The sequence below is a fragment of the Mytilus trossulus genome, chromosome 9 (assembly GCF_036588685.1).
Source record: "Mytilus trossulus isolate FHL-02 chromosome 9, PNRI_Mtr1.1.1.hap1, whole genome shotgun sequence".
In the NCBI taxonomy this organism is placed as follows: domain Eukaryota; kingdom Metazoa; phylum Mollusca; class Bivalvia; order Mytilida; family Mytilidae; genus Mytilus; species Mytilus trossulus.
The window spans coordinates 44,578,723-44,606,493 of record NC_086381.1 but is presented as its reverse complement, the minus strand read 5'-3'; the positions used below and the strand labels follow the sequence as shown (position 1 = coordinate 44,606,493).

Sequence of the window (27,771 nt, the reverse complement as noted above, 5' to 3'; positions counted from 1 at the left end):
CCACTTCAAATGGTTATTACTAAAACAGATAAAACAGTAAAAGTAATATTCATAAAGACAAATAAAAGAATACTACAACACGTTATTAAGTTGACAAAAAAGAAGGTTCCCAGATTCATTTCTATAATTTTGAAGTATGTTATATTTATCAACAAGGTCTTTGTACCTTTCGTACAATTTTCTTTTACAAAAATGACGATACATTCGTTGACATAATTCTGGTTCATCAACTTTTTAATCAGACACGGGCGGTGTTATACAAAGTTACAATAGCTATCAAAGGTACCAGGATAATAATTTAGTACGCCAGACGCGCGTTTCGTCTACATCAGACTCATCAGTGACGCTCATATCCAAATATTTATAAAGCCAAACAAGTACAAAGTTGAAGAGCATTGAAGATTCAAAATTCCTTAAAGTTGTGCTAAATACGGCTTATACGGTAATCTATGCCTGGTATAAGAACATCCTTAGTTTTTCGATAAATTCAAAGTTTTGAAAACAGAAAATTTATAACAATGACCACATTATTGATATTCATGTCAACACCGAAATGTTGACTACTGGACTGGTGAAACCCTCGGGGACAATATTTGAAATGATCTTTTGGTATAAAGTTTCGTTTTTAACCGACAACTCGATTTCGGTTCTTTCGCGTCGGTTTATAGTTCATGCATTTCCGATTTAAACAAATGTTTTTGCTTTTTTCAGTATATTTTCTAATGTTAAGTATAAGTAGCTTCTCTCAATTACCACTTGATCACGAATAACGACATTGATTGTTTGGAATTTATTTAGAGACGGACATCTTTTTCAAAAGTATGGTAATGTTGTGTGTATATAATTAAAAATCATTCAGTTTCATTTATCTCTTTCATTTTCACTTGATGTTGGTGTTGTGCAATCATCTTTAATTACTTCTTCTTCGTTTTAGACCCCTACCTTATTCTAACTTTACTAAAAGAAAAGCGGAAGAAACTAAGGACATAAACAAACTCATAAGTGTCTTGTGCGTCTTACTCGGTCAATTGTATCAATTTTATCGTTTGCAAAGTTGTTTGCCGCTAAAAGTCATGAAGGTGAAAGTACTGGAATTGTGTAAATTGCTGCCAATTCGAGTTATATATCAAACTAACAAGATAATATTGTCCTTTCATCCGATTAAACTCTTGATCATATTAAAAAGATAATCGTATCCTATCTTGGTCTCCAAATAAATGATTTGAGAGGTTTAGTTGTTAGAAAAACCCCAAATTCGATAGGCATTTTAATTTGTTCTAAAATCATTAATCCTTTAGTGCAGTCGTCAAAATAGTTTTAGGCACTTGAATAACTAAGATATACTGATATGACGACAGTTGATTTGACCTCTCAGACGTTCACTCACATACGTTACATGTCGTACACCTCTTTTTCTACTTTTCGTATTCTTTCTCGTCTTTCCTTTCTCCGCCTATAACGTCGACACAGTACTACCGCTGTGGGAATAGCAAGAATAAGAAGTACACCAGCAATTGCTCCAATATATGGAAGTGCTTCAAGGTTTGGCGCTGCAAATAATTTAAAAGAACATGAAATATATTATATGCATGTTATAATGATGAAACTTTATAAAAAACGTTTTACAAGCGATTCTTACTGCCACTTTCTCCTTGTGATACCATAGTTTCAGTTATGAACAGGACATTATTCTGTTAAATGTGAAAAAATGTTGAGAGTCCAAAGAAGAAACAATGCTGAGTTTCAATCTTTTGAAACATATTTCATCCCATTTGAATAAAAAAAAATATGTAGTTCTGATAAAATATATCTTTACCAAGAGCATACAATGAAAACTGCAATCCATTGTAAACATTTAGTAATAATTGGGTAGGTAGGGGAAGGTGACATCCCGATCAAATAAACGCGGATATTCATTATTTTATTCAAAGACTTTGTATTTGCTGCTCATGTTAAAAAATAATATATGATTTCTCATGTCTTTATGGAAAAATAAATACATAAATATCTTTTATTATCTACGTATATCAATATAAATACACAAATTTGGTATGAGTCAGTCAAGATGTTATTATCATATGTTAATCGTACGTTAATGCCTATTTATTTGAGTGCGAATTTTCAGTGAAAACATTGAGAAAATGCCTGTATAAAGTCTCGAAAATGACAGTTGATTTCCCTTCGTTTGATGCGTTTGCCATTTGATCATTGACTTACTTTTTAAATTTTTCTTTGAGTTCAGTATTTTTGTGATTTTACTTCTCCTTGTAAACGATTTATACATATGTGCATTACTTACAGTCATCATCTGAAGAATCATGTTTTTGGTTCTTATTTTCTCCCTGATCTTTGCAGCTTTCTGAAATTAATGGTATACATGTATAAAGCTATAAAATTTGGCTTTAACACATTTGGTTATAAAAATGCGTAATTTTAATTGAAACAGGATAAAAGCATTTAAAAATTCTCTGTATTACAAACATGGGAATCGGAAGCGCTAATGTCTTGTTTACGGTGAAGAAAAATGTTTTGAAGAACTTCTTCGATTACGAATCTTTGTTTACTCCTTGGTTTTGACTTTTATTGTCTCAAAACATTTAGATCGAGGAGAATATTATCAAAATGATGGGCTCTTGATCGATAATATATTTGATGAGTTATTTTCGGGGGATAGGGGTGTTGGTTTTTCAACAGAGAGTCGGTTTTGTAATGAGTACTAATTGTAACCTCCTATACTGACCAACTATTTTGACTAGACTTTAGCAGTTTTATGACTTTGGCAAAACCCCGAATTTAAATTTCTACGAAAACTGGTACACAGGAAAATAAATGAATCTATAGTTAATTATCTTGAAAGACCAATTACATCTTCGCATTTGTAAAGTACCTTTTCTTTGAATGTCCTACTCGCTGCAATATAGCTTTTTGAAATGGTGCCGTGTAAAGCAATAAATCAATCAATCAATCAATCAACCAGTCAAACTAGTAATTTTGGTAATGAAACATTTAATTTTTTGAGGAACTCCATAACTTTCAATTATACTTCATTATATGTGAACATTGATAGAGTGGACTGAAAATAAACCTAGATTATGCCATTTTCATAGACAAATATCATTTATTTACTAATTGGTATTTGACGAAGTAGACATGCTAATTGATAACTACCATTGTTATTGAATGTTGATAGGAGATCGTCAAATGTATAATATACGTTTCGAGTGGTTTGAATTCTTTGATTTAATATAATGGTTGTGTAAAACAAGATGTTACAATTTGATTCATGAAAATAAAATCAATTTCAAAATTAAAAGTATCTGCAAAAACCTTGAGCATAACTTAAAAATCTTGTGCAACAAATAATGATGAACCCACAATGATGTGATATTTATGTCAGTAAGACAACATGTCCTATTGGATTACATGTATAGAAAAAATATATTGATTAAAATTGAGAATGGAAACTGGGAATGTGTCAATGAGACAACAACCCGACCAAAAAAGAACAGACAACAGCAGAAGGTCACCAACAGATCTTCAATGCAGCGAAAAATTCCCGCATCCGGAGGCGTCCTTCATCTGGCCCCTAAACAAATATATATACTAGTTCAGTGATAATAGTTGTTTGTTTGTACTTACCAAAGATTGTATTATTGCAGTCTAGTTTATATTTGTCTCCATTTCTGACGTTGAAAACGATTCTTGCTGCGGAGTTCTCGGGTGCAACCAAATGTATGTACAGATCTTGGTGATAACTTGAATTAGTTGTACAAAACTCTGGTATGTCCGATAATTGGTCATTACATGAATATGTATGTTGTAGAAATGTATCCTGAAGATAAACAAACCATGTAACAGTATGAAAAATCAGCCAATCGTCAGTCTGCTAATTTTTCTCAACCATCTCCCACATGTTAGTTAATAGCCCTAACCGAAACAAAAAAAAAAGTTTAAAAACTACGCTTTAGGTTAAACGAGTCAAAATCGGATTGCAAAATTGCTTAAATTTTCAGAATAAATGGATCTTGCCATGAAGTTCCTTTTTTTTTTTTATTTTTGACTTTAATGTCTTAACGTTTGTAGTCAAAATATTAGGAAAATGCCCTGTCCATACCATTGTTTGTCATTGAGAAAGTCTGCTATTAAAGATATTGAAAACAAGCTAATTTATTCTCTTTGCACGAATGTGACCTACCGAACTAGACTATTTACCACTATTTATGACATTTTTATACGCCCGTCAAAATTTTTACGGGACGTATTATGATATACACATGTCCGGTGTCCGTCCGTCTGTCCGTCTGTCTGTCTGTCTGTCCGTCTGTCCGTCTGTCTGTCCGTCTGTCTGTCCGTCTGTCAGTCCGTCTGTCTGTCTGTCTGTCTGTCCGGCTTAAACATGTTGCTCCGTAACTTGAGAACGACTTATCCAAATTTCATGAAACTTAATATAATTGTTTCTTATGATGGTCAAATGATCTGTATAGTTTTTGGTAAAAATTAGATTTAAACTTTTTGATTTACGGCACTTTGTAACTAAAACAGGGGTGTATATTTTTTCACATGTCGCACTGTATCTCAAAAACGATTCTTGATTATGGCTTAAAACTTTAAACACTTCTTAGTTATATTAATCTTAATATCTGTATACTTTATGGTGATGATTCAAAATTTCATTTTTGAGTTATTGAGTATTTTGTAAAAAGGGGGAGGTTTTTTTTACATGTCACGCCATATCTCAAAATCGATTAATGATTATTGCTACAAACTTTACACACGTCTTTGTTATATTAATCTTAAGATCTGTATACTTTTTGATGATGATTCAAAATTTTATTTTTTAGTGATTGAGTATTTTGTAAAAAAGGGGGAGGGTTTTTTACATGTTTTGCCGTATCACTATAACAATTTATGACTATTGCTTAAAACTTTACATACTTCTTTGTTATATTGATCTTAAGATCTATATACTTTTTGTTGATGATTCAAAATTTTGTTTTTGGGTTATTGAGTATTTTGTTAAACAGGGGAGTTTTTTTTTTTTACAGGTCGCGCCAAATCTAAAAAAATAATTTATGATTAATGCTTAAAACTTTACACACTTCTTTTTTATATTAATCTAAAGATCTGTATACTTTTTGGTTTTGATTCAAAATTTTATTTTAGTGATAGTTGTAAAAAAAAAACAGGGTGGGGGGGTGTCCTGCCGTGTCTCAAAAACTATATATGGTTATTGCTTAAAACTTTCTCAGAAACTATTTATGATTATTGCATATAACTTCCACATAAGACGTCGAGCGTATCATGCGCTAATGGCGCAGCTGTTTATAACCTATTGTTTTTGTTTGTTTTTTTCGCACATCTTTGTCAATTTAAAGGAATTTGATACGACTGTCATACAAGTGAGAGGTTTAGCTAGCTTAAAAACCAGGTGAGATCCACCATTTTCTACATAAAAAAATGCCTGTACCAAGTCAGGAATATGACAGTAGTTGTCCATTCGTTTGATGTGTTTGGACTTTTGATTTTGCCTTTTGATTTTGAACTTTCCTTTTTGAATTTTTCTCAGAGCTCAGTATGTTTGTGTTTTTATTTTTTATTATGTACCAATCTGTTTATTATGTATCAAAATAAATGGCATTCAAATTTACTAGCCAATAAAAGTATTGAATTGTGTACTTACAGGTTATTCAAGTCAAATTATTGTACAGAAACATATTTAAGTATTACTATGACCGGTAAATATAGAAGTGCATATGCTAAATTTAGAGCAGGTGCTGCTCCGTTTAAAATTGAAACTGGCAGATATGAAGGTATAGATGCAAATGAAAGGTTTTGTTTAAATTGTAGAAAAAATGATATGTATATAATTGAAGATGTAAAAACATGTGATATTAGAATGCCTAGAATATGCAGATTTGCGAGAAATGTTTTTTTATATATCATACAGTGTATATAATATAAAGTAATTAAAGTAATTTAAGTAATTTAAATAATGAGGAAAAGTTTTTATTTATGTTTAGTGATGCCAGAGTTTGCTATTTTACAGCCCAAATCAGCCATGTAGAAGTTCTTAAGAGGAAGTGTATTCTATACTTAAAATAAGTGTATATAATGTTGTTTGCCTTCTTTTGTATAATTGTTTTTCATAGTATGGTGTGTTATGCTAAGATATATTGATATACTAGTATGTTATAGATGTAATATAAATGCATTTTAATCTGTGTTTTAACAGTATCTCATATAACTCCTTTTTAGAGTGGCTCTTTTATAAATTGATCTGTAAATATTATATTGTGTTTTATATCAAATGGAGGAGAGACTTAAATAAGTTATTTGTTGTTGTTGCTGTTGTCATGAACATTGTTTGGACGGATATTTGTATAAAGACCGAGATTGCATGTTAAGCACATTACTACTTTTGATATTTTCAGGTGTTTGTCGTGGATAGAATATGTTCGTTGTTGTTCTGCTGGTTGCATGTTTTGTCGTCTATTATATATTTTGTTTGTGCGTTTCTCTGTTATGAATGTTCTTGCGTGTATTAGTATTTCTATCACGTATTGTTTAAGCGATATTTTTTAAATATTGCCATAAAGCCGGAGGTTTTGCATGCCATTAAACTAAGTTAAACCCACCATTTGTCTTGAAATGCGTTATACCAAGTCAAAAATATGGCATTTATTATCAAATAATTTGTTTCTATGCGTTTTTGCGTTTGTTTTTGTTGTCATTCGGTGTTTCTTTTGTTTCTTTGTTTTCCTCCTACAGTTGATGTATTTCCCTCGGTTTTTGGTTTGTAACCTGGATTTGTTTTTCTTTCAATCGATTTATTACTTTTATACACCGGTATAGTACTATTGCCTTTATTTAACCTAGCTCCTATATAGTTTTCATGACAGTTCCGAGAACATCTTCAATTGATAAAAAATATTATGCATATTTTAACAATAAGCTTTGTAGTTTTATATTAAAATAGTTATTTGCATAGAATATTTGACGTTTTCCATTTTTATCTATACAGACATAATTTTAGATATGATATTCACTATATATCAATACTTATTAGACATCGTAACTTTCCGTACCAACAGAAGCTTCCTTTATCTTTTAGACACTAGTGTGTATGTTATAATGATAGAAGATGCTTTTATTATAAGTGTGTTATAGAATATTTTTTTAGAAATAATCTATGCTTAATTCCACAAACTCGACGACATTTGCCGTGAATAATTTATAAAATATTCAAACGGAAAGTCCTTTATCAAATGACAAAATCAAAAGCTCATGCACATCAAACGAATGGACAACAACTGTCATATTCCTGACTTGAAACAGTCATCGTGCTCATAGTAATTTAGTATATACGTACCTTCAGGTACCTGACTGAGGCTGTTCCAGTAAGAGTTCTGTATTCCAATGTGACGTTAGAAGACCCACAGTCGCTGTTAAATTCTTCTATGCTGACACATTTTTGATAAGTATATTCATTGTAGTCTTTGTCATCAGAAAATCCGTAAAACAGCAGTAAAGCACAAAACATTTTTATTTTCCCGCCATTGTAGACGACTTTATAACTATGTTCTGGATTAACTTTGAAATCTTGCACACCATAACTGCATTTTAGAGGTGATAAGGATACTGCAATTATCACAATGATTATCAATATAGTATCACAGATTTAAAAATTGTAAAATGTTGGTAATAAGGATTCATTTAGTTCAAAGATACGTTGTGTTTTTCGATAACTCAATATGCAATATGAGTAGTGCATTTCAGAAACTATCATTCTTAGAATATGCAAAAACTCTTCAACAATATCAGGCTTATATATAACTTGGTACGCAAGACACGCGTAAACGTCTATGTAATTTGATTTCTATTGGCAATCATACCAAATGTTGGTCTCCGGTGAAGAGTTGTTTCATAGGTAGTCATACCCATATCTTGGTTTCTATTGGAAAGTTGTCTCAGTGGCAATTATATACCACATATCATTTTTAAATCAGTATTTTTGGTTCATGTTGATAATCGTATGATTCCTTATCGAATATGCTTTATTACATTTACAACTGATAAATGGGAAAACTGAAATAAAGACTTTACTTGAAAATTATCTATTCTATGTTCGTATCATTTAGCAGTATAGAATAGCATTTTTTTAATGTCAGTTTACCAAGCTTTTAATTGAATTAATTCCAAAAATGATAATAAAGCAAGATAATATTAAAAGCATTAGCATGCCGGAATATGTTAAACTGATATAATTCAACATAGTTTAGCAGAATTTTAGATGTGCGATTTTGATTTAAATTCACTTTTAATTAGTATAGTTACGGGCTATAGATTTTGTCACCTTGATCATAAAACAAATAATGTTACTTTTATCGTGGTCTCGTTTTTACCTGTTTACACACTGATATAATTATAGCACTAACGAGCTGCCGTAAATACGGGTTTGCCATAAAGATCAAGTTCATTTAAAATTATTTATAATTATAATGAAAAGTCATTCCACACTTACTCGTTTTGATGGCAGCATCTGAGATATTGAAATCCAAAAAATAAAACAGAAACAAGAAGACACAAAACTGATGCATTTAAAAACCTTATAATAAGTCAATGGTAAAGTAATATAACCTGTGACGATCAATGCAAGTGATGTTATTTATATAGACCACATATAAACTAACTTATGGAACGCCGTTTCCATCCTTTAATTGTAACGGAGAGTTTGCGAAATATATATAAACGGGGGATAACGCTATTATGTTAAAAAGAAATAAAGATCATAGGGAATCAAGTGACCAATACAATTTGGACTAATTACTAGACTGAGTGAGAGAAAAACAAAACATAAATATATATATACTAGGCAAAAAAAGAAACGTTACACTGTTTTGTTTTTTTAATTTCAAAATATCACATATATTGATTTCAAATATTTTCATGATTAAAACTAGTAACCTGAATGATTTATCCATCATTTACTCATTTATAAAAATATCGGAAATGACGTGAAGCCATTTTCTGATTTCAAACAAATAACCATTTTTTTCAAAAATTGACCTGTATAGAGTTGGAATCGAGTTGTCCTATTTGTCATTTATTGTGTCGGACACGATTTTTAACAAAAGGTCGCATTGAAAAATTACACGTAAAACAATGCCCCGTCTACGCCAAAATGAGAGAGAACGAGCTATTGGGATGTTGGCAGCAAGAATGACTCAGGTGCAGGTTGCAAATCATTTTAATGTCTCTAGAATGACTATTGCAAGGCTTAAGACTCGTCTTAAAGATGCTGGCACAACAAATGATCGCCCTCGTAGTGGCATGCCACGTGAAACGACGTTACATCAAGACAGACACATCCGCATCATTCATCTCCGGAATCGATTTGTAAAGCGTCACAAACTGCACGACAAACCCACGGAAGACATAACAACATAATATCTGCTCAAACAGTTCGTTACCGATTGCGCCAAGTTGATCTAAGAGCTCGTCGTCAATTATAGGGACCTATCCTTACGCAGCGTCACAGGATGACGAGACTTCAATGGACACGTGTACGGATTCGATGGAATAGGCAAACATGAAGACAGATTCTTTTTACCGATGAATCCAAATTCAACTTGAAATTTAGCGACGGCAGAGTCAGGGTCTACCGGAGACGCAATGAACGATTTCCTGATGCGTTAATGCAGGAAACAGATCGGTTTGTAGGTGGCGGAAACATGGTATGGGGTGAAATTACCTACCAAGAACGCAACGAGCTCAAAATCATCGTTGGAAACCTACATGTAACAAGGTATAGGGACGAAATTCTGGCTCCGGTTGTTCTCCCGTTTCTCCGAAGACATCGTTTTAACCACGTTTTTCAGCAGGACAACGCCTGTTGTGACGTGGCACACATTTCGATGACCGTTTTGGAGAATAACCATATTCGTGTGTTGCTTTGGCTAGCAATGTTTCCAGATTTATCACCAAGTGATCATCTTTGGGATGAACTTGGACGACGTATCAGAAATAGCCAAAATCCACCGGAAACGCTAACCCAGCTCCGAACAGCACTTTTCAGGGAATGGAACAGCATCCCTCAAGATTTTATTCGACGTCTTATTGATTCCATGCGACGGAGGTGTCAGGCGGTCATTATTGCAAGAGGTGGTCATACAAGGTATTGACATGTTACCCTCCCAAACGTGTCCTTCCCCCCAAAAGTGTCCGATTCCCCCAAACGTGTCTTTTCTCCCTAAACGTGTCCGAAATGGACAATATTCCCGAAACATGTCCGATTTCATAACCACCAAACGTGTCCTATAATTGTTATTCGCCAAAACGTGTCCAATATTTTACGCCAAAACGTCACACGTCTTTTAGCGCTAAGTCTGTACATGAATCTCCTAAATAAAATCGCTGATAACGTTTACGGCAATTCTATGATGGGTGATGAAGTTGTCATTTATCATATTAAGTTAGTACAATGTAGGTTTTTAATAAATATAATAATTGCAAAATTAATCTGTTATGATAAACTAACTTTGACTGAAATTACATATTGTCCAGTTGCAAGTATTTATATTCATTTAGAGGGAACATGCACATAATTCTGGAGTTGAATAAATCGTTAACTTTGTTAATTAGTTGTACTTATAAACTCTAATGATGCCGTTTATATTTATCCGAATATTGCATGGCGGGTTTTTAACAGCATTTTTTCCCCCGCTTTTGTCAATAGTTTGTGTGTATTTCAAAAGCTCATCAAATCATAAACTGGTTATCCGTTTTTTTTTTTAATAAATTGTAGGTTTCCAGCATCACTAAAGACTCATAATAAAGAGACATAACGTCCAGTGCCAAATATTTTATGCATAGGTTTTATAGATTCTTTTTTATATTAAAAAATAAATATGATAGTAATGTGATCAACGCCGGTTTTAATTGCAAAATTATTTTGTAGTGTATAAATAAACTTTAGACTGTTGATTACGTATTGTCCAGTTACAAGTACTTTATGCATATTTAGAGCGCACAATAGTTTTGCAAGTTTTAATGTTTTTACAGTTGTACTGTACAAATTAACTTTAAACTGATGATCGCGTATTGTCCAGTTGCAATTATTTTATGCATATTTAGAGAGAACATACAAGTTTTAATTTTTTCGCAGTTCTTTTTAGAGAGAACACACTCAGGCTACCTTTTTTTTTTTTTTTACATTTGAACATACATGTTTAAATGTTTTTACTGTTTCATGGTTAAGATAAACTTTAGACTGCTGGTTGCGTATTGTCCAGTTGCAAGTATTTCATGCATATTTAGAGAAAACACAAGTTTTTTTATTTTTTTTTTAGTTCTTCTGAAAAAATTAACTTAAGATTGCGAATCGTCCAGTTGCCAGTATTTCATGCATAATTAGAGAGAACATTAACGTGTAATGCACAGAGAAAGGGACATTTTAATCCGTTAACTGTACAGTTTAATTTAACTAAACATGTTGGCCTACAATTTACTTACAATATAGCCGAAATGACGCCCCCAGTTTAAATCTGCCGGTTTGAAAAATTACTAACGTGCCTTATTTATATTTTTAATGAAATGGTAAAATTAGTATACGTTAATAAAATAGCACTAACCAAATAACGCTTGATATGGACACGTTTGGGGGTTAGTTGAGAAACGGACACGTTTGGGCGTTTATACAAATGACACGCTTTGGCGCAGTTTTCAACAAGACATGTTTGGGGGAATCGGACACGTTTGGAGGGAAGGACACGTTTCTGAGTGTTACATATATATAGTACTATCTGGTTTCATGTAATTACATAAAATGTTAGTAGAATTTATATGATAGATGTTTTTCTGGCCACCGTTTCACAAAGCCTTCTTAATTTACGATGATCGTATCAGTTTACGATCGGTTTACGTGTGGTTCTACGTTCCCGTTACGTGTGTTTCAAAAAGGCATCGTAAAGAACTACTAAGTTGATTGCAAGTTACGTCATGTGTATCATCGTAAGTGTATCGTAAACCGAGAAGAGTGCTTTCTTTCACGTCCGCACTTTAATCGAGTATAGCATGCCAAATAAACATTTTTTTTAAATTATTACGGATGGCGAATTATGGCGATATTTTTAAATCAAAATTAATACAACAAAAGAATTTTAGTCCGTTTTCGATATTAATTCAAGATGTATGACGTTTAACGTAACGGTACCCAAATTGCAACGAGTACCCAAATTACACCTTTTTAGCAAAAATAGCAGTGGAAATCTTACAAGATTTCCTAGAGACTAAACAAGTTGTATTTTAATGATATAACATATTAAGATACACACAAAACGTTTACAGTATTTATCAACAGATGAAGTGTTTACTAAAAAAGCAAAATGTACTGAAACATCGCCATGCGATGTCATCAAAACGTCATCTATTTGAAATTAGCAAATATAATATGTTTCAAGTATCCATTTCTTAAAAAAAGAAGAGTCAGCATGGATAAATATCCAATTGTTCAAAATATTTGAAAAAAAAAGTAAACAAAAGCTTTGTTATTCGACTTTTGACGATGCAAATTTAAGCATGGATGCAATTTGGATACTCCTCATTACAGAATCATTGATGGTTTGGAGGGTAGTTCAGACCAATTTTTCTATAATTCCATGTGAATTGAAAATCAAATTGATGTACCTATATAATAAAGAAGGATACGGCTACAAAATAAACACAAAATGGAAATGTTTGTCTTAATCATAAAAAAACGTAGTTGGAAAACTGTCAAAATAGGTGCAATTTGGGTACCGTCACGTTACATTCAAAGGACAAAAGTGAGTTCCCAATCAAAAATGTCCGATCATTTCAACTAACTTAAATCGGTATTTTAAAAAAAAAATATTACCAAGTAAGTCTATGAGTGATCTTTATAAAATAGATACCATAAGATGCAGAAATGTCTGAAGTTAAATTGTTTATTTGGCCATATTTTTAGAGTGGTTCTTTTTCTTTATTGAATGGGTTAAACCAAGGATTTGTATAGTTAGACTTTACAAATCCTTGGTTAAACACAAAAGATTTTTTTTAAGATTTTAATTTGGTTAGAATACATAGCAAACTTTGCCGTGATTCAAGCAATACTTTTTTGTGTTCACCTCATCAGTAATTTAAAATACAAATATTAACAACGCTTTGTACCAATATTCTTTTTGTAGACAAAAACAGTCAAATATATTCAACGAAACTATCCGACACAATGACGGTCTAGATTAGGGGCAACGAGGGTGGAGGGGTGCATTTCTTTTTTCTGTAATTCTTTTAGCCATTCTTTTCTTTCCAGCATTAAAAATATGCTTATACTTAAAATTACGTGCCCCTTTAGAATTTGCAGTACACAAATGAAACCATTTATCAATTTTGTTAAATGTCTGATTGAAACGAAACACAGAAAAATATAAATATTTTAAATTAGCTTTTTTGTAATAATTTGGATAATGGGATAACAATTTAAGCAGTAGATAAGATGAAATTAGTTATATTTGATCTTATCTAGTTTGTAATATATGAGGAAATAGTAATGTATTAAAATTTTTATAAACCCCGCCGCATTTTTGCGCCTGTCCCAAGTCAGGAGCCCTTGGCCTTTGTTAGTCTTGTATTATTTTTTTATTAGTTTCTTGTGTACAATTTGGAAATTAGTATGGCGTTCATTATCACTGAACTAGTATATATTTGTTTAGGGGCCAGCTGAAGGACGCCTCCGGGTGCGGGAATTTCTCGCTACATTGAAGACCTGTTGGTGACCTTCTGCTGTTGTTTTTTTATTTGGTCGGGTTGTTGTCTCTTTGACACATTCCCCATTTCCATTCTCAATTTTATTATAACATATACAGCATTATTAGTTATCCGACATTAAAAGTTATCTGGAATCTGACAAAGTAAAAATTTTATCACCAGAACAGGTTAGATTTATTATTGATAGCCCAATATAAAAAAAAATGCTTATCAATAAAATTGTTTTGGAGGATTTTTTTTTTTAACTTTTATTCGTAGTGAGAAAAACATAGGGTTTCCCCAATCCCCAAAAAATCAAAAACAATGTCATCCGTCTTCCAGCATTCGTCTTCCAGATCTATATATAAAATATATCGTTTTTTTATTGGTTTTTTTTTTTAAATTGGAATGAATTATGGATCTCTCAAATGTGAAATTGAGTACGTAGGAATCATTTCGGCGAAAGAGACGTTTGTATTCTGCAACTCCCTTAAAACTATTCATAAATTTTGAAATTATAAAGAAACTAATGTTTCAACTCCATTAGACAAAGTTGATCTTCGTCTGCATGATTTGGCTATTTTTTTAGGTTCTATTTGGACTGATAGCTCTTCAACTGTTTCTGTTCTTTGTTTGTATGCTTCGTTCCAAAAATCGAGTATTATAGCTCTTTAATTGTATGACTAGTTGTTGTATGTTTTTTTCAGCTGTACAGAGCTTTTTGATGTCAATGGTTATTTTTGTCGGAACTCTTTCACGAAATTTCATTGTTGTAATTATTATTGACACAATGTAGGAGAAGGATGTAAGGTTAACTACATGTAAGTCTCCAATAGTGGACGAACATACTGATGCTTATTAATGAACATAATTTGCAGGGCTAAAATCAGTGAACCAGTTCTGATAAAGACTAGTTCAGTATTTCATTCCAAATGATATACGTATATCAGTATTTAATTTGTTATGCAGAAAACGCAGAGTATAGTTATTTTGTCAACTTTACTTAATATTCTCTCTCTTTTTTCTCTTTTTTTTTTGGGGGGGGGGGGCATTATCGTCTATGCTGTAAACCTCATTCACAAACTCAGATATCTTGGGTTATTTCAAATAAATATCTGGTACTGGTATTCAAGCGCCTACTAATGGGATAGGATGCTTAATACTATAAGAGTATCCACAAGTAGAGTTTTGGTGGTCTCTTTTAAAAGTCGGTGCATTAGAATATTATGCTACAACCAACCAACAAAAAGGGTTGCCTACAAATTATATAAAAGCTAAAGAATATGCAAAGCATGTAATTTTTACGACGCAGGAGTTCGGGTTAAAGGGATTCCTTACCGTGAATATTAAATTATATATACCGATTTGATTGGCCGATAAATGTTTTAAGGAGGCTCGAGGGTATAAAAAATTCAGAAAAAAATCAAACAATTGTTTTTCATTACAAATTTTATTTATTACCTTTTGTAGTTGTTACTTTATCATATGGTACAAAAAAACATTGAAAACAATTAATTCGTGTTGGCCCCAGATGACTTTTTAAATGTAAACATCATTGAAAAAGTTCCAAATTATCTTCCTTTTGTGGGAAAATGTCATTTTTTGGCATTAAAATTGAAATATCTCTTTTAACTCATCGGTGACCTATATTTTTTAATATAATTTCGATATAGGCTGTACTTAAACTAAATTATTGTAAAATTTGAGCGATTTCTGTAATAAATTTCTTTTTTTATTTCGATATTACCTTTATTTCTCCTATTAGTTCAACAGAAAAATACCACTTTTACAAAGATGTATACTTCTTTCGAAGGCAGATTGTGAGCGCAAATGAACGGTGACCCCATTTTTTTATTTCATTTTTCTATTAACTATAAGATAAAGTTCATTCATAGAAAAATATAGAGAAATCCTATATAAATGATTTAAACCCGCGAACCCCCTTAACACACGACGCCATCAATTTACGTAAATATTTTAGAAATATACAGACGATATTTCGCAATCCACGGCTCCTAGGAAAGATTCTTGTAGTGTTACGTAAAGCGGGAAATACGCGTTTATGTATTTAAAAAATGGTAATTCTAAATTATTAACTTTTTTACATTTAGACTTCTTCCTTTTTTTCCTAAATTGTTACATTATTTGGCGAGTTGCTATATTTAATGTTATTTTTTTGTATCGTTTCTATCAAATTTTATTTTCAAATTAAAACTAGAAATTGACCTGTTGTCTCACTAACTGTTTTGACATTTTTTCTAGAAAAAAATTCTGAATATTCTAAAAACTTTTCATCCACATTTCGTCGGCTTCAATTCAGTGAGCAATATTGAATTTCATGCTAAATACAGACGCTTACCATATTAAATTAACGCAACCTATTAAAATAGTCAAAACAATAAGTTTTTATTCCAATTACAATTGAACTTTTTATATCAATTCGAGATTTATGTCGTGTTGATCTGTAACATATTTATTTGTATTAAAACTTGACCTTAAAATCTGACAGACCGTACGCGAACAGTCCGACGTATGCCGCGTATTTTGAAAAAGTACGCGTACGGTACAAATACTCATATGGTCTGGAACATAGACATCTCTATATTGTTGAAAACTATACTATACTATACTATGTTGCCTTCTGGATGTCCTTAGTTCGTCTTTGTCATTTGGTTGCCGCGTCTTAATCACGTATAACCTACATTTCCAACTGTTTTGTATAGCTAAAACGGCTATTGTGTATAGAATAATTGTCTTTCTTTCCCTAAATAACATATGCTTAAAAGAAGACGGACCGAGGAGAGATGTGCACAGGCACTTGTTTCGATCTATTAAATAATAAAGTAAACAGAAAAAAATGCTTCACTTTTCAATCTTTAACACCCCCTCCCCCTTCCAAATTATTTTTCTACTGTATTAATTTTTGAAGACATGTCGTATCTACACAAAGTCTTATTGATCTGCAGCTTACCCTCTATAAGTTTTGGTATATATGATCTACATTAAATTCGATCCAAAAATAGTCACTCGAAAGGCATATATAATATGTATCTTAATAGTTGCAATAAGTTCCATCTATAACCACGAAACTAATTACAGTCAGATATTTATTGTTATATTCTTATTTTAAAAAATACATTTCTTTTTTGGCCGAAATTACAAAAAACAATTATTATCTGGTTTGACTGTGAAACACTGATTTCAGATCTATGTTGTACACATAGCTTTAAAATGGGAATACAAAATCCTTCTTTAAACGTTTTATCGAATACCACTGTGTCTGTAGTGATATAATTATAAATAGATTTCAGAACGCGGACGTGATAGAAAGCCTATTTATCAAATTGTCAAGACGGACACCGGTAGGAAATAAGATGAGTAAAAAGTGATTATAAATACCTAGGATTTGGAAATTGCATTGTGTAAGTTGCTTGCATATACAAATAATCAAACGAAAATAGACTTTAATTAAGTGTAGTTCTATAATATTGACGATTCTTCTTCGTCTTCTAACACTTGAGGCATCTTGACCAAGAATAAAGAACGCTGCAGCCTAGTCCAAATAATTATGACGTCTGGCGTCCCAGAAATTTTTTTAAAAAGCCGTCCCAGCGTTCTTTATTCTTGGTCAAGATGCGTCAAATTTCTGTATTTTTTACTTTTTAAGTATATTTTTTTCCTATTTTTTATTAGTTTTGTCTCTTATTATATTTTCTTTCATGTTATTGTATCTCCGCAAAATCGCAATTTTTATTTTACTTATTTTTCTCTACTCATTCTGAAATATTTATATTTTTGGATGCGATGAAAACAAGTACCACATTAAAAGGCCGGACGGGACATAGGATTACAACATGGATAATTTTTTTGGTTCAAGATGGGAATCACTTTCTCTTTTGATATAAATAAGAAAATGTGGTATGGATGCCAATGAGACAAACCTCCATTCAAATCCCAATGTATTAAAAGTTTACAATAATAAGTGAAAGTACAGCCTGTAATACGTAGTCTTGGCACACATCGAACATTTTGCGGGGACGTTTTTAAAGAGATAAAAAAAATAAAGACTTCATCTCCCTGAAAAAATATTTAGATATTTTCGACCTATTTATCTGTAGACTATCTAGATTTGGTATTTCTAGAAATGAAAGTATTTGACAAAAGAAAATGTCTCGCGCCCCTCTTACATTATCTATTCAATTGAACCTTTGATTTTGGCGCGGGTTTGATAATGGTTCAGTTTTAGCTTGTGTTAGCCTATTCATAGCTTGAATGTTTTGTTAATTTATTCTATATGCATCTAATTATACAAATCATAGGAAAATTAGTCACTAATACTACAATGATAATGTTTTATCATTTCAGCTTTAATTAATCAATTAAGCGGTGCCAGATCGATGTTGGAGTAAGAATCAAATTTGATGTTCTTAATTGCGTGCACATGTATGTTAACCTCGTCTACTTCTTTTCATATGACAAGCTGTTATACCGGCGAAACAGGATTGTACAATTACTAAACAAACTTCATTTAAATGCACTTATCTATATACAACACCAGTTACCCCACTCGAAGATCAAAGGAACAGTCTGAGACTGTTAATTCTTTTAGCTAAATCCGTTTGATGTTGTGCAGTACTTGTACATCACGTCAAAGTGTAAATTTTTGTCTTTTTGTCTTTTGAAATGCTATGTACGTGCTTCGTCTAAATGCCTTTTTTTGTTCTTTGAGACATATTTGTTTGTTTTAATAGTTATTTAGATAATGACACATATTGACCTATGTACCCCTATTTTTGTTTTGACCTGTTTAATTATTAACATGGACTTTTATTTTGCGGCGTTTCATACAAGTGAGAGGTTTGGCTTGCTATAAAACCAGGTTTAATCCACCTTTTTCTAAAAAGAAAACGCCTGTACCAAGTCAGGCACGTGACAATTGTTATCCATTCGTAAAATGTGTTCGAATTTGTCATTTGATTAGGGAATTTCCGTTTAAAATTTACTCAGAGTTCGGTAAATAACTTTTTAATGGTGATTGTCAAATACCACTTTAAAGTTTTTATTTATTGGATAGTGTGAGGAACACGCTTCAAACTTCATTCATAGTGTGACTTTATTTTAAATGTTATTTGTATATCTCTTGCTTGATGTGCTTGCAGGTTCAACATATATCACATAGCTCTGTTTAACCCGAATTTTGTTTTCGACCATAACTACATGTAATAGACAAAGAAAAAAAATCGAAATTAACGGAAATGACAACCCCCAGTAGTTTTAATTTTTCCTTGTGTTTTTGTCTATCGTTGCTTTTTGTGTTGGTTTCAAAGGATCATTCCCACAGGTGGTTAATCATGTTAATTATAGGTGAAAGTACGGCCTGTAATACGGAGTTTTGGAACGCATCGAACGTTTTGCAGGGACGTTTTTAAAGCGATAAAAAAACTAGAGGCTCTAAAGAGCCTGTGTCGCTCACCTTGGTATATGTGAATTAAACAAAGGAAGCAGACAGTTCATGACAAAATTGTGTTTAGGTGATTTTGATGTGTTTGTACATCTTACTTTACTAAACATTCTTGCTGCTTACAATCATCTCTATCTATAATGAACTTGTCCGTGTAGTTTCAGTGGAAAATGTTAGTAAAAATTCACAAATTTTATGAAAATTGTTAAAAATTGATTATAAAAACGATAACTTCATAGGGGGTCAATTGACCATTTTGGTCATTTTGACCTATTTTTTAGTCTTAAATTGCTGTATATTATTGCTGTTTACAGTTTATCTATATCTATAATAATATTCAAGATAATATCCCAAAACAGCAAAATTTCCTTAAAATTACCAATTTAGGGGCAGCAACCTTAGAACCAGGTGACCCATTCATCTTAAAATTTCAGGGCAGATAGATTTTGACCAGATAAACAATTTTGCCCCTTGTCAGATTTGCTCTAAATGCTTTGGTTTTTGAGATATAAGCCAAAAACTGCATTTTACCCCTATGTTCTATTTTTAGCCATGGCGGCCATCTTGGTTGGTTGGCCGGGTAAAAAAACACAAATTTTTAACTAGATACATCAATGTTGATTGTTGCTAATTTTGGTTTAATTTGGCCCAGTAGTTTCAGAGGAGAAGATTTTTGCAAAAGATATGGAAATTTACGAAAAAAGGTTAAAAATTTACTATAAAGGGCAATAACTCCTAAAGGGGTCAACTGACCAATTTGGTCATGTTGACGTATTTGTAAATCTTACTTTGCTGAACATTATTGCTGTTTACAGTTTATCTCCATCTATAATAATATTCAAGATAATGACCAAAAACAGTAAAATTTCCTTAAAATTACCAATTCAGGGGCAGCAACCCAACAACGGGTTGTCTGATTCATCTGAAAATTTCATGGCAGATAGATCTTCACCTGATAAACAATTTTACCCCATGTCAGATTTGCTCTAAATGCTTTGGTTTTTGAGTTATAAGCCAAAAACTGCATTTTACCCCTATGTTCTATTTATAGCCATGGCGGCCATCTTGGTTGGTTGGCCGGGTAAAAAAACACAAATTTTAAACTAGATACATTAATGATGATTGTGGCCAAGTTTGGTTTAATTTGGCCCAGTAGTTTCAGAGGAGAAGATTTTTGTAAAAGTTAACGCAGGACGACGACGACGGACGACGACGGACGACGGACGCAAAGTGATGAGAAAAGCTCACTTGGCCCTTTGGGCCAGGTGAGCTAATAAAGACGTCATCTCCCTGAAATAATATTTTAGATATTTTTGACCTATTTATCTGTATCTAGATTTGGTTTTTCTAGAAATGAAAGTATTTGACAATTTGGTGGTTAATCATGTTAATACAATGGGTTAAGCTTATAAATAAAATGTGATTAGTGTTCATTTATTATTTTTAAACAAATTCTTATTTTGTTTGAAAACAGTTTGCATTTGACCTAAATATTATTACCTTACTTGACTGAAATATGCATTTAACATGTTTAACTAAAATAGGATTTTTTTCTGTCGATCAAGTTAGATGACTAAAAGTTAATCATGTGAGTATACACACGCCATGTGTATTTAAAAAGATCGTTTTATCATATACTTGTGTGAACAGCTGTTGTTATGTATACATTACATCTTTATATTTTAGATAACCCTGTTATATTGAATGACGGAACACAACTTTGATTTTCCATTTACTTCCTAAAAAACGAAGATTTTTTTTTATATATTAAACGAAATTAAGAATGAAAATTGGGAATGTGTCAAAAGAGTCAACAAAATCCACACACTAAGTTCAAATCTGTATATATAAAAGATTAAACCCACGTACTTTTTATGTGTATCGATTTAAGTCACATGCTACATGTATTACAGCTTTCGTTTTCGTGTAAACTCAAAATAGGATGTCATCATTTCAATAAGGTAAGACATTAATTTCACTATAAATGTTCAAAAAGTAGATATTGGATAATCTTATAATATCAATTTCCTGTTAGAACACTATTTTCTTTATAGCGAGACAGTGGATTGTCTGATTTTATCCACGTGCATTATATTTTATTTCCCATTCAAAGATGCATGTATTGCTTACATTTCTACCATGTATATAAGCATACCTGCGCAACTCTCTTTTTACATTTTATAAATACATTTACCATGTTTACTATACATCTTCCTTGATAATGACTTCTTTGCATACCAAGATCCTTTATAATCGTGAAAAAAATAAAAATAAAAATAGATAAGTCCATGTGTATCTAGTATCTAATATTAACACGCTTACTTCACACATATCTAGGTATATGCCTTATAGCTACATGTCATTATCTACGTTTCTACTATACCATCCATCTAACACGATCCACACACGTTTTCATGCTTCTTTATCACACACTTAATACCATATATATATCTGTCTTCTTTTGTGTCTGCTTCAGGTCACACTCACCATTTATTCTTGAAGTGTCCTGTGTCAAGTCAGGAATATGGCAGTTGTTATCAAATAGTTGAAATCTATGTATGTTGACGTTTTTTTTTGTTGTTGCTCTTCAAAGTTCTTTTGGTTCCTCGTTTTCCTCTGATAGTTGATATGTTTCCGTCGGTTTTAGTTTGTGACCGGACTTATTTTCTCTCCATCGATTTATGACTTTTGAACACCGGTATAACTACTGTTGACTTTATGTATCTCATATGTACCTATATGCATGCCAACTAGTGTATCTGTCTACGTATTTTACTTTACTCCTAACTGCCGAGCTTCTTATTTTCTCAAATCCTTCTTGCGTATTTGCCTTTCTTCATACACACTTACATTTCATGTTTCCCAATAAGCTGCTTCACTCAGTCTTATCTGAATAACTTTTTTCTCTTTAATAATAATAATATTGTTATTGCACTTTTCTTTGCTGTTATGACAAATTACTCGATAAACAGCAGGTCCCCGATTATTCCTGTGAATAAGTCACTGCATAACCTGTGAAATTATCTAAGTATATGTGTACCTACATTGGAACCTTACTGGAAGTTGAAAACAAACATTTAAAAATAATCTTAGAATGTAGAGAGAGTAAAATTATGTTTTGCGCACTAGACATTACCATTGAAGGAAATTTGATACAAATTTCAAAATTTGGCATGTTTTTATAAATATTTTCAATAACTGTTACCATGAACAAAAATGTACTGGATTGCATCCAAGCATCAATGCTATGATGTAGTTCTGAAAATGTCAATCTTCTTTTTTGTGTATTTATCTAAATTTTATTTTTCAACCAACTTGCATAAATAATGATTTCATCACATCACTTAATCTGATGATTAGTACCTCAAAGTATAAAGAGGTTCGGGTTTTTGTAATGGAAGAAAAAATATTTGAAACCGAAAATGTATTCAAAATAGTTTCTTTGGAAACTAGCTCCTACTCTTTACAGGAAGTAACTTCAGCATATGTTTGACAAATTTCAAAATAAGCGCGATCGTAAGAGTAACCCTGCTACACAATATAGAAAAACAAGAAAGAAATGAGAAAATCAATATATCAAGGGAACAACATTGTGTTTCAAAAAATAGACAGACTAAAAGGTATTTGCCAAATGCATATCCCCTGTTTTAATTGAGTAAGTAAAAACAGACGTTTTGGAATAAGTCTGTTTTGCCTTTGAACTTCCTTTAAAATCTTTATTGTGAATATTTGTTCAAATAAATTCATCATTTTTGTTTATTGAAATTTTGTTTAAGAAACACAATATTTGATGAATTTCATTATTTAAGCTACACCGACAAGACATATGTGTATAGGTATTTCATACATACCTTATTTCTGCACAAAACAAGAAACAAATATGATATATTGCTAATACTAAAATCACTGAATACAGGTTCCTGACTTTGGATAGGCACATACAGAATGTGGAGAGTTAAAACAATTTCGGGGCATTCACATGTGCCTTATCTTATAACAATAGTGGTTCAAAAGTATACAAGAACTAACTGTTCATAGCAGTTACAATAAAAATCTAGATAATATAACTAAAGTGGTACGGTTTTCTAACTGCAGAAATGAAGAACAAACTAGAATTATCAAAATCTGTTTAAATTGGATTGACTTATCAAATCAATATAAAATAAAAATCCATTAGAAATTTTACGGAAATCGTATTACAATCTACATGCATTTTATTTTGTAGATAAGATTCAAGATATTCGTGATTGTAGATAACGTCAGCTTTATCGATTAACGCAACACAAGATTAAAGTTAAACACTGCGATTTTTAGAAAATCAACTCAGACACTAATGTGCATATGACTTTATCAGTTGAAGAACGTACTGGAAACGTCTTTTAATATTATTGATTATGAATACAGACGAATGAAGCGTTTGTTATCATAGTTGTTCAGAAAAAAGAAAGTACAATTACAAGCACTCTGTATGGGAAGAAATTGAAAACACTACAACGTTTAAGGTAACTTTTATTTGTTTTTATCTCTTTAATTTGGATTTGTTTTTTCTTATTTCTTTATAGATATAAGAACATGTGATAAGAGTGTCAATCAGATAACTCTTAATTTATGGACAGATAACTCATTAATATGTAAGATTATTTTTTCGATTACAATAATGATCACCAATTCCATTCCAAAAAAATATTATCAGATGGCTTAATCTTAGTTTTGTAAATGACTTACGATGTATATCCACTTGTTTTTAATTAATGGCACGGACGATGTTTGTCAGCATGAACACAGAAGCAACAACCACAGAATTGCATATACATTTCATTATCAAATTAAATTATCGCTGTTGACTAAGTACGCTTATTAGGGCTATGGTATGATCTGTCAACTTTTTCTACAGTACTAGTATAAGAAATGTTTCTGTTTAGGTATCTCCTACATCTGAAGTAATCTACAAAATATTTTGTTATCTAATCTTTCTATGTACTTGTTTATCTGATAAACATTCTACTGTTAATTACATCCATACCTACATACATACTTGTTTGTAGTGTACACCTTGTTTTTGTCATCTTTAAGAAATGCTTATAAATATGTCAATTGTCGTACATTGTTTGTCCCACTCCTACCTAACTACCTCATAAAATATGCATATTTTTTTTATTATTATTAAAGGGGCTCTAGCTACGAGATTTAAAAACAATCTAATATATTATTTTTTTGTTTTATGTACATTAATATTATCGCTTTGTGTCACAGGCTACACGAGGCCTTATGCGACTTCTGGCGCGGAGAGAATTAAGGAATTAAGGTCACAGGCTACATGTGTTACAGGTTTCGTTTTCTTGTAAACTCAATATGTTGTTTTAAATGCAAATAGTGAAATAATAATTCAATTTTAGCAGCCAATATGGTTCAATTTTGTCAAAATGAGCTAAAAAACATCGATTATAAATTGTTTACTTGCTAGTGAATAATTCGACCTCATTGAATCCGTGTTCATGTGAACTTCAATTTCTTAGCTTAAGATGGATAACAAGTAAATTGTATGTGTGAAGATATTTAAAGGACAAGAATGTCAACATTGAAAGCGAAACAAATATTAATAATTTGATTGACTGCTTCGATCTACAAAATATCATTCTTATACAGGTAAAAACGATGATAAATATTTATTTTTCATCTATAATATGTAATTAAATAGACCTAGAATAATCCAACAGCACGAGTTTGCTTAATCTTTTTTTATCTATATTTATGTTTACATCACTTATATGGTCATAAGATGACTGTAGAGGTAAACTCGATAATAAATTGAATGTCGCCGAATACACACGAAACGAAACTACGTATTTCCATTCCCGTGTCCTTCTAATTGTTTATCTTAGACTTTTAACATGTTTGATATTGTTATAAACCAAAATGAGTATTTGATTAAAATCGGTGAACATGTATTTGACAGCTATGTCTATCTTTTATCATTAATATCAACACATATTTTAATTTCGATTATGCGATACTATATTATATCATACATCTACTGGATCGTCTCTCTAGCTGTACAATTACTGACACGCTTATAGCTAACTTTCATTTTTTATGTGAGTATAAGATGTTAGATAAAAAGTAAAAATCACAAAAAAAACTGAACTCCAAGAAAAATGTTAAAACAGAAAGTCCCTAATCAAATGATAAAACACATAAAACGAATGAACAACAACTGTTATATTCCTGACTTCGTACAGATATTTTCAAATATAGGAAATGATAGGATAGGAGTCAGTTAGATAACAACCCACCAATGGAAACAATTTAAAAAACTTCTAGAGACAACATCAATATATAGGTGTCTATGCAATACGTTTCGAGTTTATAAAAGGTGTGAACAAAATTATCAGAGACAATTGGAAATATGCCATGAACACCCGATACACATGATTCATATATATTAAAATGCAAATGAAATATGTTATTTTGATCTGATTGTTCACGTTATTTACGCATGATCTCCCTACATAGAAGTTTTAAAAGTGAGAGGTTTAGCTAGCTGTAAAACCAGGTTTAATCCACCATTTTCTACATTAGAAAATATCTGTACCACGTCAGGAATATGACAAATAGTATTCATTCGTTTGATGTGTTTTAGTTTTTGAATTTGCCATTCCCTTAGGGATTTATGTTTGGTATTTTTGTTATTTTATTTCTCATATGACGGACGTAGTACATTTAACGATGCATACTTTTAGCGTAATCTTTGAACAAATACACATTTAGTATTGATTTATCGATTATCAATGAATCAAAATTAAGTATTTTGGCTGATTTCTAAGGATGAATTTGCGTGACATAAAGTTTGGTAAACCAGTAGAGGCAAAACTTATTCCTAAATTTGTATCTCGTCGTATTTGCTGGAAATTATACAGAAACCAATGAGACCGATATTTTGTACGATTAACTTTCAAGATGGCCAGGGTATCGTATGAAACTAATAGCTTCTCATCGTGGTGTTAAGCAACCAGAATTTCGTAAATTTAGGTCTCATTTATATATTCTTGATCTCATCATGAATTCCATCAATCATTTTCAGATTGGAAACGTATTCAGCTATAACATGTCTGATAGTCTTTGCACAAAAGCACACGAGCTTGAAAAAAACTTGAATGAATGGATAAAATGTAAAGATGAAGCTGTGAAGGCATTAAAAGATCTGGCAGTGAATCTAGACGAACATTTCCAAAATATATGCAAAGCAAAAATTGCTGGATCAACTACTTCTCTTGGTGGCGGAATATTGGCTGTTGTAGGATTTGGATTGTCATTTGTGACATTTGGTGCGTCATTAGGTCTCACTATAGCAGGTCAGTATTAGAAAGAAAAATTGATCAGAAACTATCCAAAAGAAATTGTATTTCATTCATGCATTTCATTTTATTAAAGAAACATTTGCAAACATATTTATAGTAGCAGAACTTAACACTTTACAAAATACGACTGATTATAATACTAGTTGTAAAGAAGCAGTTATTGAAAGGCAAATTACTTGAATGAAAATGAAACCATCATGCTTACATTTAAAATTTAGAATGGAAACGAGAATGTGTCAAAGAGGCAACACCCCAACCAAAGGACAGAAACTAACCGAAGTCCATTAATAAGTCTTCAACACAGCGAGAAGATCCAACACCTGGAGTCGGGCTTCTAGATAATTATGGTTCGTTGATAAATTGATGTTTAAACAATATATACAATTTAACACATTACATATATCTTTTAATACAAAATAGATATGTTATCGATTTCTTATCATCATCACAGGTAGTGTAATAGCAGGAGCTGGGGGTATCACGGTCGGAGGATCCATGATTACAGACGCCGTGCTTTCAAAACAAAGAAGAGAGGCAGCACAAGTTATATTAGATAAGTATAACGAGCTTGTTGAAACTATAAAAGAAGAATGCATTGAGATAGGTGAAATGCTTAAAGAAAAAGATGAGAAAATGGAGCAGTATCCACATTGGATGGATTTTTGGAGCAAGCTTGCTTTCGGAGCTGGAACGACAACCAAGTGTATTACATGGGATATATTAGCAAAGACAATATTGGCTTCATTACGTATAACTGCATCGTACGCCGATGATGCTTTAGCCGTTGGTGCAAGAGCAGGCGCTTCTGCTTTTCGAACAATTGGATCTACTGCTGGACAAGGTCTTCATATTGCTGGTGGTGTCGTAGGCATACTTGTTATGCCTCTAGACATTTATACACTTGTGGATTCCGCTATTGATATTCATAAGAATAATCCACATAAAGTATCTGAAAAAATAAGAGAATGGGCTGACCATATCGACAAATCATGTCCAACTAAATGGGACATCGAAGTTATGATGGACAAAACATTCGAGCAACAGTTATGTTTTCAAATCATGTAAACATGTAAGTGACATTCAGCTATAAAAGATACTAGTATCTGGAATTCATGGAAAAATGACCAATGTGTTTTTGACTTATATTGATAAATATGAATTTACATCTTATTAAATGCTTTAAATAATTTA

General features: G+C 31.8%; 2 protein-coding genes across 5 annotated transcripts; one reads left to right on the top strand and one right to left on the bottom strand.

Moving 5' to 3' along the window:
- LOC134682977 (uncharacterized) lies at window positions 1-21,501 on the bottom strand. Of its 2 annotated transcripts, none has more exons than XM_063541946.1 (5): window positions 21,417-21,501; window positions 7,370-7,638; window positions 3,640-3,832; window positions 2,300-2,359; window positions 1-1,550 (listed from the first exon to the last, which is right to left on the bottom strand). In XM_063541946.1, the coding sequence occupies exons 1-5, from the start codon at window positions 21,430-21,432 to the stop codon at window positions 1,393-1,395; spliced, it is 696 nt and encodes a 231-aa protein (XP_063398016.1). In that variant the 5' UTR covers window positions 21,433-21,501; the 3' UTR covers window positions 1-1,392. The 2 variants fall into 2 exon arrangements, with proteins under 2 accessions (XP_063398016.1, XP_063398015.1); XM_063541945.1 differs by lacking the exon at window positions 21,417-21,501 and adding an exon at window positions 8,522-8,661.
- Window positions 20,883-27,771, top strand: LOC134682976 (apolipoprotein L4-like). 3 transcript variants are annotated; one of them, XM_063541944.1, is made up of 4 exons: window positions 20,890-21,183; window positions 23,577-23,724; window positions 26,304-26,574; window positions 27,032-27,771. In XM_063541944.1, exons 3-4 carry the CDS (start codon window positions 26,328-26,330, stop codon window positions 27,643-27,645), a joined length of 861 nt encoding a protein of 286 aa, XP_063398014.1. In that variant the 5' UTR covers window positions 20,890-21,183; window positions 23,577-23,724; window positions 26,304-26,327; the 3' UTR covers window positions 27,646-27,771. The 3 variants fall into 3 exon arrangements, with proteins under 3 accessions (XP_063398012.1, XP_063398014.1, XP_063398013.1); XM_063541943.1 differs by having other exon boundaries at window positions 23,448-23,724; XM_063541942.1 differs by lacking the exon at window positions 23,577-23,724 and having other exon boundaries at window positions 20,883-21,183.

Excerpts from the sequence above, each read along its gene's own strand:
- LOC134682977 (XM_063541945.1), bottom strand. The coding sequence starts at position 8,597 with ATGCATCAGTTTTGTGTCTTCTTGTTTCTGTTTTATTTTTTGGATTTC. Across the intron at positions 7,639-8,521 it reads AGATGCTGCCATCAAAACGA|TATCCTTATCACCTCTAAAA; the intron begins GTAAGTGTGGAA and ends TGATAATTGCAG. Across the intron at positions 3,833-7,369 it reads CCTCAGTCAGGTACCTGAAG|GATACATTTCTACAACATAC; the intron begins GTACGTATATAC and ends GTTTATCTTCAG.
- LOC134682976 (XM_063541942.1), top strand. The coding sequence starts at position 21,097 with ATGTGTATCGATTTAAGTCACATGCTACATGTATTACAGCTTTCGTTT. Across the intron at positions 21,184-26,303 it reads GATGTCATCATTTCAATAAG|ATTGGAAACGTATTCAGCTA; the intron begins GTAAGACATTAA and ends AATCATTTTCAG. Across the intron at positions 26,575-27,031 it reads ATTAGGTCTCACTATAGCAG|GTAGTGTAATAGCAGGAGCT; the intron begins GTCAGTATTAGA and ends TCATCATCACAG.